This window comes from Sphaeramia orbicularis, chromosome 24 (assembly GCF_902148855.1).
Source record: "Sphaeramia orbicularis chromosome 24, fSphaOr1.1, whole genome shotgun sequence".
NCBI lineage: Eukaryota > Metazoa > Chordata > Actinopteri > Kurtiformes > Apogonidae > Sphaeramia > Sphaeramia orbicularis.
In genome coordinates, this window is record NC_043979.1 from 42,005,791 (window position 1) to 42,020,582 (window position 14,792).

General features: G+C 38.1%; 2 protein-coding genes across 2 annotated transcripts; one reads left to right on the forward strand and one right to left on the reverse strand.

Moving 5' to 3' along the window:
- The first annotated feature begins 1,435 nt into the window (after positions 1–1,435).
- mixl1 (Mix paired-like homeobox) lies at positions 1,436–4,180 on the forward strand. Its single transcript, XM_030128236.1, has 4 exons — positions 1,436–2,074; positions 2,303–2,523; positions 3,236–3,362; positions 3,481–4,180. The coding sequence occupies exons 1-4, from the start codon at positions 1,873–1,875 to the stop codon at positions 4,035–4,037; spliced, it is 1,107 nt and encodes a 368-aa protein (XP_029984096.1). The 5' UTR covers positions 1,436–1,872; the 3' UTR covers positions 4,038–4,180.
- Positions 4,181–4,239: 59 nt separating this feature from the next.
- Positions 4,240–14,350, reverse strand: lin9 (lin-9 DREAM MuvB core complex component). The gene is made up of 15 exons (XM_030128647.1): positions 14,277–14,350; positions 13,336–13,368; positions 12,908–12,999; positions 12,106–12,219; positions 11,700–11,830; positions 9,905–10,030; positions 9,615–9,772; positions 8,625–8,758; positions 8,408–8,536; positions 8,106–8,207; positions 7,929–8,009; positions 7,708–7,833; positions 7,414–7,593; positions 5,380–5,477; positions 4,240–5,207 (listed from the first exon to the last, which is right to left on the reverse strand). Exons 1-15 carry the CDS (start codon positions 14,305–14,307, stop codon positions 5,102–5,104), a joined length of 1,641 nt encoding a protein of 546 aa, XP_029984507.1. The 5' UTR covers positions 14,308–14,350; the 3' UTR covers positions 4,240–5,101.
- Between the last annotated feature and the right edge of the window lie 442 nt (positions 14,351–14,792).

Below are 14,792 nucleotides of genomic sequence, written 5' to 3' on the forward strand. Positions count from 1 at the left end.
TTGAATTAAATGAGAGCGACCCATTCATTGACAATTGCCCACTCTTGAGCACTTTTGAACTGAGGTTTGTGTATTGAGATAAGGCCTGTTACCACTGAAAGGGGACAGGAAGCATCATTTACTACATACACAGAGATTAGGAAAAGACTAGAGAAACCTTCTACAAACATATACAGTTACATTACTTATATTCATATGAGACAGACACAGCTATACAATTACATGACTGATATTTGAGATCAAGAGAGACAAAAAAAGAAATATATTTTGATCTTCACTATAAAAATAGGATTTGTTTTTTATTAACCGCTTGTAGATTATTGTGCCAAATTTGCTGCAATATTCCACTCTTTTTGTAATGAGCTGCTGCTCAACACCTTTTGTGAATGTACATATGTACAGGTATGTTACATATGTAACATACCTGGTTATCTATGATCCTTAACGTTCATGGATTATTTTCAGTGCCTTGTTTTGGTAACAGTGTTATTAATTTCATGATATTCTAAAGATTTTTTTGAGAATTTTTGTTTTGTTTTGTCTGGAGGAACTGACCAATAGTAGCCTCAATAAAATATTCTGCATACCAGAGACTGGAAAATTTTGTTTAATTACTCTCATGCCAATTATATCCAATTGCCACTAATTTCCATCATACCTGTTGTATGTACTATATTCAAATTGATAATCTCCACTTCATTTAGCATCTGCTTTTCAGCAACAACACAAATAATTAATTTGTTTATGTAATTGTAAATAAATGTACACTGTAAGGGGGTAAAATGTAGCAAAAATAACCTAAATATTAATTTTTAGTACATCTAAATCAAGTAGTAAATGAACAAGTATCCCCAATCTTGACTGTATATCACCATATAATGCTTTTATTATTGTAAAACTGTAATTATGGGACTGTATCACTGCCGTCTCGGCCAGGCCTCCCTTGAAAAAGAGATCCTTCAGCTCAATGGGAGCAACCTAATTAAATAAAGGTTAAAACTATAAATGTTTATGACTGCAAATATCCTCCTCAGACCCAGCAATGCATTTTTGCCCTCTGTAGGGGACAAAAGTTTGACAGTTTTACTTAACGAATGCTGTCCAATGCACAGGACATTCCATTAAAAAATAAATACAAAATAATTTTTAAAATGTATCTGAAAAAACTGTTGCATTATGCAGTTTCCAATCAAGATAACTGTTTAATGTATATATAAAAAAGCTAACATTTTCATTTTCCTGGGTCTCAGGAGGATATAGACGTTAGCTTGTACTCTAAAGCAGGGGTCACCAACCCTGGTCCTCAGGATCTCCTATCCTGCATGTTTCAGATGTATCCCTCTTCCAACACACCTGATTCAAATGCTAAGCCTACCATCAAGCTCTCCAGAAGCCTGAACGACCGTCAGGTGTGCTGGAAGAGGGAAACATCTAAAACATGCAGGATAGGCGATCCTGAGGTCCAGGGTTGGTGACCCCTGCTCTAAAGAAACAGTGAATAAGCTCCTCCAGCTTCTTTTAAAGGAATGGACCAATTCTAGTAACTCATTAAAACGTAAGGTGAAATTCGATAGATAATATTAAAACATCTATATGTGTCTTATTATTTACGCGACAGAATAAAGCTGTGCGTCCTTGAGGAAATGGCAGTTCCTCTCGCTCTTTGAAGATGTAAGGTCCATTATTGCTTCATGCATTCCAAAGCAGATAAATGTTTTCTCTGTCCATGTGTATTGAGCTTGCAGATTCCATTAAAACCCTTTAAAAGAACATCCAGCCTCTCCACCGCCCGAGGTGCAATGGCTTCACACCTTGGCCGACCTGCAGACGTCTGAAGTAGCAGCACGGCCGCTGCAGTGCCAGCCGACACTGATGGCTGACCCATTCACACATCCCAGCAGCACCACCTTTGATCCCGGGGTATTTAACCTCTGCAGCCAAAGTCACTCAGTTGTTGGAATTCAGACGCAGAAGATCATGTCTACAGTTCATGGAAATCTACGCGTCGGGGACCTGAATCCTTTCCAGATGTACCACGAAGGGCCGCTGCAGATGAACGGCATGGTCACCTCAGGTTAGTGGGAACACCACTGGACTCTCACCTCAGGCTGGTAGTCATATCACTGAACTCTCATTTAATATCATTCTTTAAAAACCTTTCATGAAAGACTGCGTGGTAACCCATAGAACTGGCCACTAACTCCGTGCGTAATGACTGAATCTGTGCGTAATTTACGCACAAACCCAATTCCACTTTGGAGCATGCGATGATAACTAAGCAGTCTATGTGTGTTATTTTCAGATTATGCCACCTCAGATGTTACAGACTACTTCAACTCTGCTGACTCTGCGCCGAGGGTGGATAAATGCGTGGCAATACTGACCCACAGGAGAAAGAGGACCAACTTCACTCAGCAGCAAATCGAAGTGCTGGAGAAGGTTTACTCGGACACTAAATATCCTGACATCTATCTCCGAGAGAGACTAGAGGCTCTGACTGGGCTACCGGAGTCCAGAATTCAGGTAAAATGATGTCCACTTTAAACATTATTGCGTTATTTAAATATAAATGTCTGTAAATCTATAAGAGGCTGCGCATATTTTACCTGGCGAGTCAGTTTAACCCATAAAGGCCCAAACATACACTGGCGACCAAAATTATTTACCCATATAAAAGTCAAATACCTGTTGATCCACTAATCTTATCAATACATGTAAATAATTGGTGTAAAATGCAGTTTGTCATCTTTTCATGGTCATCACATATGACCCATTTGGACATCCAGAGGCTCTGTAGTGAAAGTGGAAACGCCGTCATCTTCTACAACATTGATTCACCAGTAAAACCCATGGAGTTTGATAAATAACAGTGGGTGGAGATGTTTATGTTCAGTTAATGATATATTTTACTGAAGAAATCACTTTTCCTCCATTTTCTGATTTTTTTTTTTTAATATATATAATAACGCTCAACTTTAATCTGAGCTTTTATGAACATCTACATGATCAGTAAAATATAAGAAAATACCTCACTTTCACTTAAGAGTGCAAAAATACTGAGCATATTAGAATAACTGGTGATAAATCCCTCAAAAACAGAGGGGGAAAAAATCATTTGGGAACTGCCACAAAAGTAGCACTGGGTCTTTATGAGTTAAATTAAGCCATAGATTAATGCGACTTTTATCCAAATGGGTTCAATATTTTTTTTTTTTTTTTTTTTTTTTACCATCAGGTTTGGTTCCAGAACAGAAGGGCCAAATCTCGTCGCCAGGTGAGTTCATCCGTGTCCATGAAGGTCCCCAACACCCCTACAGCTGTCCCCTTCAACCAGATCCAAAGCAGGATGGTCCCCGAGAAAGGTGATCACAGGAGTTCTTATCTATACTTGTACGATTTTGTGCTTCAATTTTTCTATTATTATTTTGGAGCAGTTCTTCATTCCTGTTTTTTTTTTTTTTTTTTTTTTCCTTTTGTCAGTGTATGAGAAGAACCACAGTGTTGAAGCGCACAGGATAGGTGGTTTTGGCCTGGAGGACACTTACAGACCCACAATGCAACAGAACACAGTTGACGCTCACACTCAACCCAGCAGCTTCGAACACACACCTGTTTCCTGCATCTATGACAAGGATGGATCCAGACCGAAGCCTGAACAGCTGCAGAGACCGGAGCTGAGCGTCAACGTCCCATGCTGCAACGTCCATCTTTATCTGAAGGAAAACGAGCATCAGAATAAAGTCAGCGTCACTGGTGATCAGGTTCCGAAGGTTCTGGTGGAATATGACAATTTCCCACCCAACAAAACCATCGGACCGGAGATGAAAGTAGTGATCCCTCCCATTCCTATGCAGGGGAACTTCAGCAGGTCATCACCGAAGGATGCCGGGTGCCAAATCCAGTACGCACAAATGAGACCTGTGGGGGGCAGGTTCGGTCAGTTCTCCCCGATCCGAACCACTGAGGTGCAGGACTTCTCCGATTCCGAATCTGAGTGGGAGAACGAAGCTATGGCTGGATTTGCAGGTTTTATGTAAATGTGTGGAACCAGCTGGTGTGTAGTTGTACGTGTGTGTGTATTTTACGCATTATAATCAACCCTGTTTGTAACATAAGAGCTGATATACAGGGGTTTGTTTGCTTTACATGAAAATCCTTTATTTATTGTAAAAAGTTATAAACTGTTGGATGTAATAAACACTTGATTTGATAATAAAGATTAATAGGCACAAGACCGTATATTACTTTGCAATATTATGTTTAATATAAAAAGACAAAGATTTATATACAATTGCCCTGAGGCACTCTCATATACAACTTTACAAAACTGAAAAAGGAGATTGTTGACTTTCAGGGTTACATCAGTGATGCAGGCTTAGTGTAGGGTTGCAGCAACAGCCATGCCTATGTAGTAATGCTAATGTTGTAGGGAGTAAAAGGCATCGAAACCCCAAAGTTCTCCTTTATAAAAATACCAAAATCTCTTTTCAGTGCACACTTAATTACAAAAGCCATTTCTGTTCACACGGCAGAAATGTTGACGATAGTCCTAATAATCAGAGATATTGTACAATTATCTACAATAAACAACTTTATAAAATATTCTTTAGCCTCCCCTGCTCTTACCATCAGTGGAGTAATGAACACAACACGTACAGAGGGAAAACTTTAGAGATAGCAAAATATCGTTCCATAATCATACACACCTACTTAAAATAAATAAATATGGACTATAAAAACTGTAAGAATCGATGTTTGGCACATGAAGCCGATAAATAGCCACTGAGCATTAAGGTGTGATTTTGTGGATATACCTAAATAACTCTTTCGGGTTTTGTAATGAATTGGGTGTGTGCGAAACATTTTCATACAATAAAAACGGATGGGTAAAACACTAGTGAAATTCTCCTTCCTGTTAAGAGCAAAGCTTCAGGAAACTGGATAGAACTATTCTCTGTGACATCCAAGATCAGATTTTCATGGTGTGGCTCCCGACGTCCGGCTGGGCTTTTGACAGTTCAGATGAAAGCACCGAGACATTTTACTGGGCCGCCGCTCTGAGTGTGCATGCACCTGTGTGAGGTGAACACAAAGCAGGTTTTCACACTGCATTGGTGTTGTTGGCAGCAAATGCATGCAGATTTCCCAGCTGACTAAGGCCACTCTGGATGTGTGCCACGTGGATCTCAACGTTATTCTGGAAGCAACTGCGAATAAAAGATAACACAAGGAGGGTCAATTAACGCTTCAAAGATGACTGGATTATTACTGATGGTGACGCTGATTTGTTATACGCGAACATTTATTTTGAGCTATTCAAACATCCACAACAGCTGGAGTACAGCGGTGTAGGTGAAGAGACGTGTGGGGTGTCTTTACCTGAGGTTGGATGGGTCAATGGATGCCTTGATGTCATTTAGAGAGTCTGTTAGAGATTTAAACTCAAATGAATTCAGGTCTCCTCCATCTGCCAGACACTGAAACAAATCAAAACAAGTATTTAATAATACACAGGTATCAAGTAAGTCCAAGTATCAGCACAGGAATTTAGACAACTTGCTACAGATGTTTTGTGTTTACAAGAAGCAGGATATAGTGTGGAAAATGCTGCTTGTTAAGGGAGCACATCTTTGATAATACAACCAAGCGTGATGACGGTGTGATGGTCTAATATCCAATTTTGTTTCCTCTGTTCTTAGTGTCCTCACTGGAAAAACTGATGAAATAAGGCTGAATATTTCCATTGCACAGTGGCAGGGCAGTCATTTTTGTTCCCTACAATTTGAAAGTCTCCCTCGCTTCAAGAAAAAGAAACACCTGAGCTGCAACTACACCCTGAAAATACAAAGCTTTGACACAGACTTGTGTCTTCTGAGGTGTTTTCTGTTTTTTTTTTTTGACAGTTTTTATTAGTTATTTATCATTTTGTTATACAGAACACAACAAACATCAATCAGCATCAGAAAACAGTCGCAATCTAATAGTAAAGCTAATTTAGGTTACAGTTATGAAATACAAATCAAGTTACCCAATTAATTTTTAGAGCAGCAGTTTATATAACATTTCACAGGACTGAGAGAAACCACACATTGTTTTTTTTTTTTTTTAACTAATCCATTTGCCCCACCTTATTATGTTAAATTCATCTTGCAACCTCAGCATAAATGTTAATCTCTCCATTTTGTGAATTTCATCAACAATTTTTGACCAGTCCTCCAGCACTGGTGGATCAAGTTGAAGCCCTTTACTAGTGATTATTTTTTTTGCTGCAGCACCAAAGATTTTTAGAAGGTATTTTTCATACTGAGGTGGTGTTTTCTCGTGTAGGGATTTAATCTTTACATGAGCTCACCCAGACTATATGCTAAGGAGCAGGAAAGATAATGTCTACTAATGTCGGTCACGTGGCATGTAAATCACTGCCTTACCCAGTGTCTGGAGTTATTTCAAGTGTGAAAGGGACTTTAAAGGGGTCATATTTTGCTAAACCCACTTTTATTAGTCTTTGGTTCATTTATTTGTGTATTTGGACCCTAACAGTTCATAAAGTTTGAGTTTGAACCCTCCAGGTGCTGCAAAGCTATCTTTATATTCATTCCGGCAAAAATCGAGTGGATTTCTACAACCCGTTTCAATTCCTTCTTAATTTGTTATGTCTATAACTAGTTACGTCACAACATTTGCACATATAAGGTCAAGACTTCTGACGAACATTTCTCCAAGTACACCATAATTGTTTATCAGCAGCAGCAGTTGTAGTAAAAACTGAAAATATGTCCAAACTTCGAGCAGATTACCTAAAATGTTCAGTTGTTGGTTGTATTAACGAATACAGTGGCTGAACGGGACAGAGTAGCACAATCAACAACCTGGAGAGGGTGGGGTCATGTGCATTTAAAGGGCCAGTGCTCAAAAAGACCTTTCTCATGTCAATATTCAAAAATAGGGTTGAAGATGGGAATGTGAGTTTAATTAATGAAAAATTCAGACTCAAGCATAGTATTTACAGTTTATGTAGACCACAGGGAAATGTTTTAAAATGCATAACGCCATTTAAAAAAGCAAAATATCCCTCCTTTAACAAAGACAGCGTAACTGCCAACACAGCAAAACAGAATACATTTTTACTGGAGATAAACAGACTACATCCAATATATTTGTGACATACTACATCCTTGTCCGTGTGGGTGGATTTATTTATTTACTCATTCATATCCACTCTTCCCATACATTATGTATATAATTAAATGAGGTTTTAGATTGCTTTTATATTTCCAGTTCATTTTTATCTCTCTTATTTTATATATTTTTTCGGTGAGTGGACTTTATTCTGTTCTGTTCTGTATCCTCATTGTGGGACAATAAAAGGTGTCATCACATCTCATCAGTCAACAGAAGTTAAAGTGTTTCTACCTGAATCTGCAGCAGAAGCGCAGTGAGGCGAGAGATGAGCTGTGTGAGGCTGGGGTATTTCACACCCGGCTGCCCCTCCTTTAGGTTTCTCAGCTGCACCATCTGCTGGGCTTCTTCTTCACATCGTCGCCGCAGCTCAGTGGGATGGTCGGCAGGAACCATGCCTTGATCTGGAGCAAGCTGGAAGAAAACGTGTGAGTGAACTGCATTAAAGCTCAGTTACAAGTGAGAATAAACAACAATGGCACTATAGTACAATGTGAGTGTGGTTGGAGGAAGTATCTGTGGCCTTACCTCACAGCAGAACTGCTGAACTTCATGCAGAACCTTGCTGAGATCTTTATTTAACTGCTCAAGCTCAAGCACTGTGGTCGCATATCGCTTCTGGAAGTCTAGGTCAATGGGCATCGAGTAGGACTTCTGAACACAAAAATGAAAATGGTTCGTTAAACTTCAGTAAAGATTTTAGATACATATGTAAGACCTTAATTTTTTCAGAGTAATGATGACTGTACCAGTTTCTCAGCTTCTGTGTTCATTTCTTTCAGATGTTTGATGTGCTCTTTCTTGATCATGAGGATCTTGGAAAGCCGTGTCTAATAACAAAAACAAAAGGAGTTTGTTTTTTGTTTTTTTTTAAATAAAGGGTTAAAACAGTTATGATGTCAAGTGATTTGATGGGAAATATTCACCACTTGGACCAGGAACTTGACAGGAAATCCTCCCAAAGTATCTCCCTCAGCTCCGGGTAATTTGCTTCTCCAGGGTGACTGGTTGATCAGAGGGTCATTGTCCTTTGGCAAAAACAGGGACAATGAAGTAGTTCATGAGATATTTGAAGAAAAACACAAGCATTTATATTGGTCTGTAGTTTTATTTTGTTTTTATTTATTAAGTAAAATTCAACTAATCCTATTGCTACCACCAGATGTAGATGACACAAGACAATGGTTGGTGACATGTACATCAGTCAATAGTTGTAGGTTTGCCTTACCATGAGGACAGGAGTGGTAGCGGACGGATAAGACCCTCTAGGCGGAGTCATTAGGTTCTGCATGTAGCGTGTTGTCCGGTGTTTTTGGGCGAAGGCTGAAATGGGCATGGTCTCATTGGGCTCATTGCTCTGGAAAACAACAGATTTCTCAGGCTTGCGTCTGAAAATCCTGCAGTAAAGCTTTAGTACTGAGGAACACTGTAGTAAACTGTCTTACGAGGACTTCATAGTCAGGCACAGTGTGTGTTCCCAGGCCACTACGGTCAAAGGTGACACGATAAGTTGCAGCGCTGGTATCCACTGCATCGATCTGTCCTGTGAACAACCCGTCATGAACCCCTCGCAGTCGAGCTGTTGAGGGCAGATTTAAGAATAATTAAGTCAGGTACATAAGGCACAAATAGGAAGAGGAAATCAACAAAGAAATTGACATGGGCCAGACTTGGTAATCACAATCAGTATTTGGTCTACTCATACACTAATCAGGTAGGATATCATAGGGCCTTAGAACAGAATCCCAATTTAAATGTATTTTAATGATGATCAACTTTGGAATTTTTTTTTTTTACAGGGTATGGATAGGTAAAAAGGTCTATTTAGGGCAAACAATAAGCTATCTGTGAACAGGTGACTGTGACCATGATTAGTTAAAAAACCTGTACCCAGGAACATCATTTCAAACTGGAATTTATATTTTTCTTTACTTTGTTTTGTTTTTAATAAATCATTCGTCTACATCGGTCATTATAATGAGTAAGAAAATGCAAACCCATGTTAACATTAAGTTCAGCTAATGAACTTTCTTCAGGTTTCAAGCTTTTACCAGAATACTATTCATACTACAAGCCTTATCAAATCATAGAATAAAAAAGTGCTACGTTATCATATTAGATTATATGGCCGAACATTGTTAATGTTGATAACGGAGCAAAATATTGTTATTAAATTTTTGGTCACCAACTGTGGTCTTATCTGACTATATTTTTCCTGACTCCTACACACCTCCTCATTGTTTGCGTAATGTTTTTGCAATCGATCCGGGAACAGTTTTTCTCAGTCTTAAAAGAATGTAATCCAATATATGTCTATTTAAGGCTGGGTTATAAAATGTAGTAATATAAATTGGGCTGTTTTTCTGGTTTCTCTTGGACACAGTGGGTTCTCCGGTACATTTTATACAAGCCATGTGATGATTTTATTATCCTACCAGTGACTTTGGTTCCTATGATGAGCGGCAAGGGGATTTCATCAGGGAGATCTTTGCAGTTGGACACATCAGACAGTTTTCTTTGCTGCAGTAGCCGCATCTTCTGCCTCTTCTGCCTCAGTGCCGTCCGCTCTTCAGCAAAGAACGCTGATGAACACCTAAATGAAACCACAAAGCATAGTGTTCTAATACCATAATTATTTCTCTATTTACTGTTTCTGTACCAAAAAATAATACTACACGTTGTGCTTTAATGTGTCAAAATTCAGAGAAACCACTAAAAAAAATACCGTCGAGGTTTCCCCATTAGTCTCCTGATTGTTCCCCACTCAACCCTTGTCAACTTCCGGGTTTTAAGGTTGGGGAAAGACTCCTTAAGACACAGGCAGAATTCATTGTCACCTTCAAACAGGGGTCTGGAAAACAAGGTAAGAGTCAAAAAAAGCATTTGCAGAGAAAAATACTAACCAGTGAAAATACAGTGCCTTTCATTAAATATATTTCAATTTTGACTTATTCACTGTTGATAATTCAAACCTATTCAATATAACTGGAGTTGATAAAAAGGCCTATGTGTTGTTAAAATATGTTGTAGTTTCAAAGAATACTATTAGTATAAGTTAAATGTCAATTTAATTTATATTTATCTGGGGTGAACTTACACATAGAATACATTACATGATAACTATGGATGGGTACCGAAACCTGTTACTAAACGGACCTAGGAGGCAAATAATTAAAGACTGCAGTATTGCATATATTACAGTAAGCGCCAAGGTTTTCCAAGCAGTACTGAGGAAAAAAATAGAAAAGTAAGTCTCCTACGCATTTCAGCAGCGTAACAGTCATTTGTAAAATGTTTCTCATCAGCTCCATTTCTAAGACATTCATCCATGACACATTTTTATGATTAGTAATCTAAATGAGAGACCTGGGGTCAGATCTCTGTCACACATTGCAGCTCCAACACACAAACTTCCTGTAGACAGCAGCCGGTGTTCACAAAGAACTAGACGGGAAAGTGATCACTTCACTCACTGACACAGAGCAACATGTCTTTTGCATATTCAGGTGGAAACACGAGCTATCTGTGACAAAGCCTTGCAACAGTCCATCAAGCACAGGTGCAGAAATGTGCAGCTTAACGTTAAGCTCATAGTTCATCTGTCTGTCCTGTTTATGTTGTTTATTACTATGCTAGCAGCCTGGAGTCCCAGTACAAACATGAATTAATGTCTAACAGTAATCAGTACCTCGCTGATTGTTTCAAAATAGGTCAGTTCATAATTATGATGTGACATGTTAGTTTCACAACAGGAAGGAATAGATATCTGTAAACTCCAAAAATACAACAGCATAGTCAAAATAATGACAGTCTTGTATCCAGTTTTAGACTTAAAATAATGAATTTCTTTTGCAGTAAATAATTATTTCTTTGTTTCACACGACTATCATAACAAAATCAAAGTCTATGATGGTGATAAGTAAAAAATGCAGCTGCATCATTCTACTAAATGGACTTGCACTTACACAGTGCTTACATGGTACTCAAAGCCATTGTGCCATTATCACACATTGTGCACACAAACGCTCGCATTCCGACAATGAGGCAACTTGGGGTTCAGTGTGTTGCTCAGGAACACTTTGACATGTAGACAGAGGTCAGGGATCAAACCACTACCTTTCTGGTTTGTTGCTGAACCGCTCGACCAACTGAACCACAGCCTCCCATACAACAAATTAATATTGATTACATAGGAGTACAATACCAATGAGAGACTAAAGCACATAATTCTGTTCACAATTTCAACTGTAACCTTAACTCTAACCTAACAAAAGAACCAATAAGAATGGTCAAACCTAGTTACCGATAAGCAGTATCAGTAAGAGTAGGAGTATCAATAAAACCTTAATGGCACCCATCTCTAATGATAACCTACTACAGTAACATGCATCAGCTCCAGTTAGTATTTAAGCCAACATAGCTCCAACCACTAGTGTAAAAGCAGAATGATTTTTTCTATTTTAGATTTGTTTGTACCTATTTAAGTCTACAGTAACTACAGTACAGCAACAAGGTTTTACCTGTCAATATTGGAATAGAACCACTCATAGATGCACCATTTGTGAGCTTTAGGAAGCTTCAGAAGATTTCTTAATCTCAGCCCTATTTTCTGGGATGCCTTCTTATCTGGTGTCACCACATTTGAAAACTTCTGCAAAGAGAAAACATTAAAGACAATAGTCATTCTTCACTCTAGTACGTTAGCATTAGGGGACAAAAAGAACAGTAATGTTAGGTTTTTCTAAACTATTTTCCACAAGCAACATTTAAATTTGATAGCCCCCTTCCCTTTTTTAATCTATAACTGGTTGTGTCTGGTTATTTAGTACACTTACCATACTACTTTCAAAAGCAATAAGAGCGTATAGTGGGCCAAATTATTATCTCTTTTCAATCAGTAATACCTCCATGGTGTGTAGCCTTTACCTGTGGTGTGGTGGTGACCCTCTGACTCCTACGAGGAGATCTTGAAGGGAGACGTTGCTGTGGTTGCTCATCCTCTTCACGATAAAAACGGCTTCTCTTTGAACTCCGTGTAGGCTGAATATAAAAATGTAGACATACGTTTGCTTTAAAAAAAAAAGTTATATTTAAATGCCTTTTTATAGACATTTTAAATACACTGAATTAAACTGAGCACAAAGACTTACTGTAAATGTCTACAGGATTAATCCCAACATATTATCTCATTGATATGCACAAAATCATTTTGAGTGGAATGAAATATTCAGTTCAAGTACAGTATTGTACGACATAGATTGTATTGTAGTATTAAATATACTGCCTTTTACAATGACAGACAAACTGTTACTAATGACATTCTGAAGCCCTGCCTAATTATTTATTTCAGTTCAATGCAAACCACAAAAAATGTCTGGCTTAGTTGAGGTGTAGACAAGGCTGGTCTGCTGAAAGGTCCAGATTAGTTATTTGATTGATCATTTTCAACTTGCTTCAAAGTACAGTGATTAAAGTTAGGTGTAACTAATCCTATCACCTAACAATAGTTTAGTAAAACCATATAAATTTATCTTCTACTACTGAATAACAATGATATCTACAACTTGAGAAAACCTTCTGTCTTTGCACATAAATTTTTCGATAATATTTCTAAAATCCGTCATGACTGTGAATCTTATATGCTCTTTCATAGCATGCCTTCCAGGCAGCACTGGTTTGATTGATCTTTCAATCACTTTGAGTCATTAACCTATCATCAGTTCCTTACCGTGTCCATTGTCAGAGAGGACTGTCGTCCTCTGGTGTTGTGAGCTCTTGGGAAACTGTTCTTTTCATTCAGAGTATTGGACAAACTTCCTTCTGCAGGAAAAAATAACCAATATTTTTTTTAAATCAAAAATTCACAGATATAAGTATATATTGTCTGAACATCTGCAAACTAATTATTTTAAACACCTACCCAAAACCAAATATCAGACTTAAAAAATTATTTTAAATTTATGAGTGCAACTGCATTTTCTTATTAAGTGATAATGTAAACATTTTTGGTCCAATTATTTCAAAAGAGCAAGACTAGTATGTCTAGTGTACAGATAATTCAACTTGGGTTTCCAATGACATTTAATCTCGATGTATTTACACACAAGGCCACAAACACATTTTACATAAAACTGGTCAAATAAAATGTCTACATACCTTTGAGACTGACAAGTGCTTCTGCCGAAGAGCCTAAAGAGAAAGACAAAAATGTGCTACATCAGTTTAGCTGACAAACATTAGTAAAAAAAAAAAATACACGATATGATAGTACGTAATTGTGATATGATACGTTTATTTCACCTATCAACGATTGCTGAAATGTATATGACTGTCCTTCAGATACTGCCAGTAGCCTGGCAACTTTAGTTAGGTAAAGCTAGCGCATTCAGTTAGGCCTTTACAGCAAAACTGAGCTGTCAACCACGGCTATTAACATCAGCTGGACAGATCATTCAAGGAGGAGAGCTAACCAAGCTAACGTTGCAGCAAAGCACGACCCGAGTGACATTAAGTTAGGTTAGTAACGTAGTACGTTTACGTCGATTAAAATGACAGCTGTTAACAATCACATTCAAACTTAGCTGGTTTACCTTCACCGGGTGAAAATAATACACAACGCAACAACAGTTATAACATATCATTAACCTAGCGGTAACCAGCGTTAACTAGATATAATGAAGGTATCACAGAAAATAGAAAAACTAATGTCAGGCAACATCAGAGAGCGCCTAGCTAACGTGTGTAGTTTAATGCTAAAGGCCTTGAGGAAAATCTTTTGTTATGAATGACATGATCTAAGGTTAGCTGACGTTAGCACCCAGCTAAGCTAACGTTGTTTGTTTACCCAGTAGGGCTGAAGTAACTTGCTCAACTCCCAACATTAGCTATCGTTAGCCTCTCGTGCTAACCAGCGTTAGCTGACTTGGGCAAACCGGTATTTCTTTGCGTCTGGAAATTACTTTATAAACTCTGCTCAAAACTTAATATTATAACATAATAAACTGCAATGGCAGCTCATACGGTCGTATTCCTTTTAACACCACAAGACCGCTGCGTGTTTGCCACATAAAACTCCTTGAATTTGTGTTTTTACTTACTCTCGTCTAACAGTTGGTCCATCTCCGCCATCTTGAATTAGCCGCGCCGCTTTTTCAAAGACCTTGTCAAAATGCATTCTGGGTCGGGACGCTATCTGGAGGGCGATTTGAGAAATAAAAATCATATAATTTACTAAACCAATAGCTGGAAAATCACTCTCTTTACCAAAACGAATTATTATATTCTTATTGTGCAAATATTACCCTCTTATAGTAGATTTTAAGTGAGCTGTAGAAAAGTCACAACAATCCAGGTGCATCTGTCCATTGTTACAACACTGAGAGTCTGAGTCAAATTCTGCTTTTAATATACATTTTCCCGTGGGGAGAAGAATGTCACACCTCTTCTGGTCTTATCTTTGCTTATGTTTCATTATAGTACCAGTTGTTCATACACAGCACTGACAGACACCCATTATTTGTAGCTTTCACTAATAAGACACTTCTGAGACCCTGAAATCAACACGAGTCATTACTCCAGTGTGCTTAACCCCTTTAACCAACACACCAGTTAAA

Excerpts from the sequence above, each read along its gene's own strand:
- mixl1 (XM_030128236.1), top strand. The coding sequence starts at position 1,873 with ATGGCTGACCCATTCACACATCCCAGCAGCACCACCTTTGATCCCGGG. Across the intron at positions 2,524-3,235 it reads TACCGGAGTCCAGAATTCAG|GTTTGGTTCCAGAACAGAAG; the intron begins GTAAAATGATGT and ends TTTTACCATCAG. Across the intron at positions 3,363-3,480 it reads CAGGATGGTCCCCGAGAAAG|TGTATGAGAAGAACCACAGT; the intron begins GTGATCACAGGA and ends TCCTTTTGTCAG.
- lin9 (XM_030128647.1), bottom strand. The coding sequence starts at position 14,307 with ATGGCGGAGATGGACCAACTGTTAGACGAGA. Across the intron at positions 12,220-12,907 it reads CCTCTCTGACAATGGACACG|CCTACACGGAGTTCAAAGAG; the intron begins GTAAGGAACTGA and ends TTTTATATTCAG. Across the intron at positions 5,478-7,413 it reads CGCTTCTGCTGCAGATTCAG|TGTCTGGCAGATGGAGGAGA; the intron begins GTAGAAACACTT and ends GATTTGTTTCAG.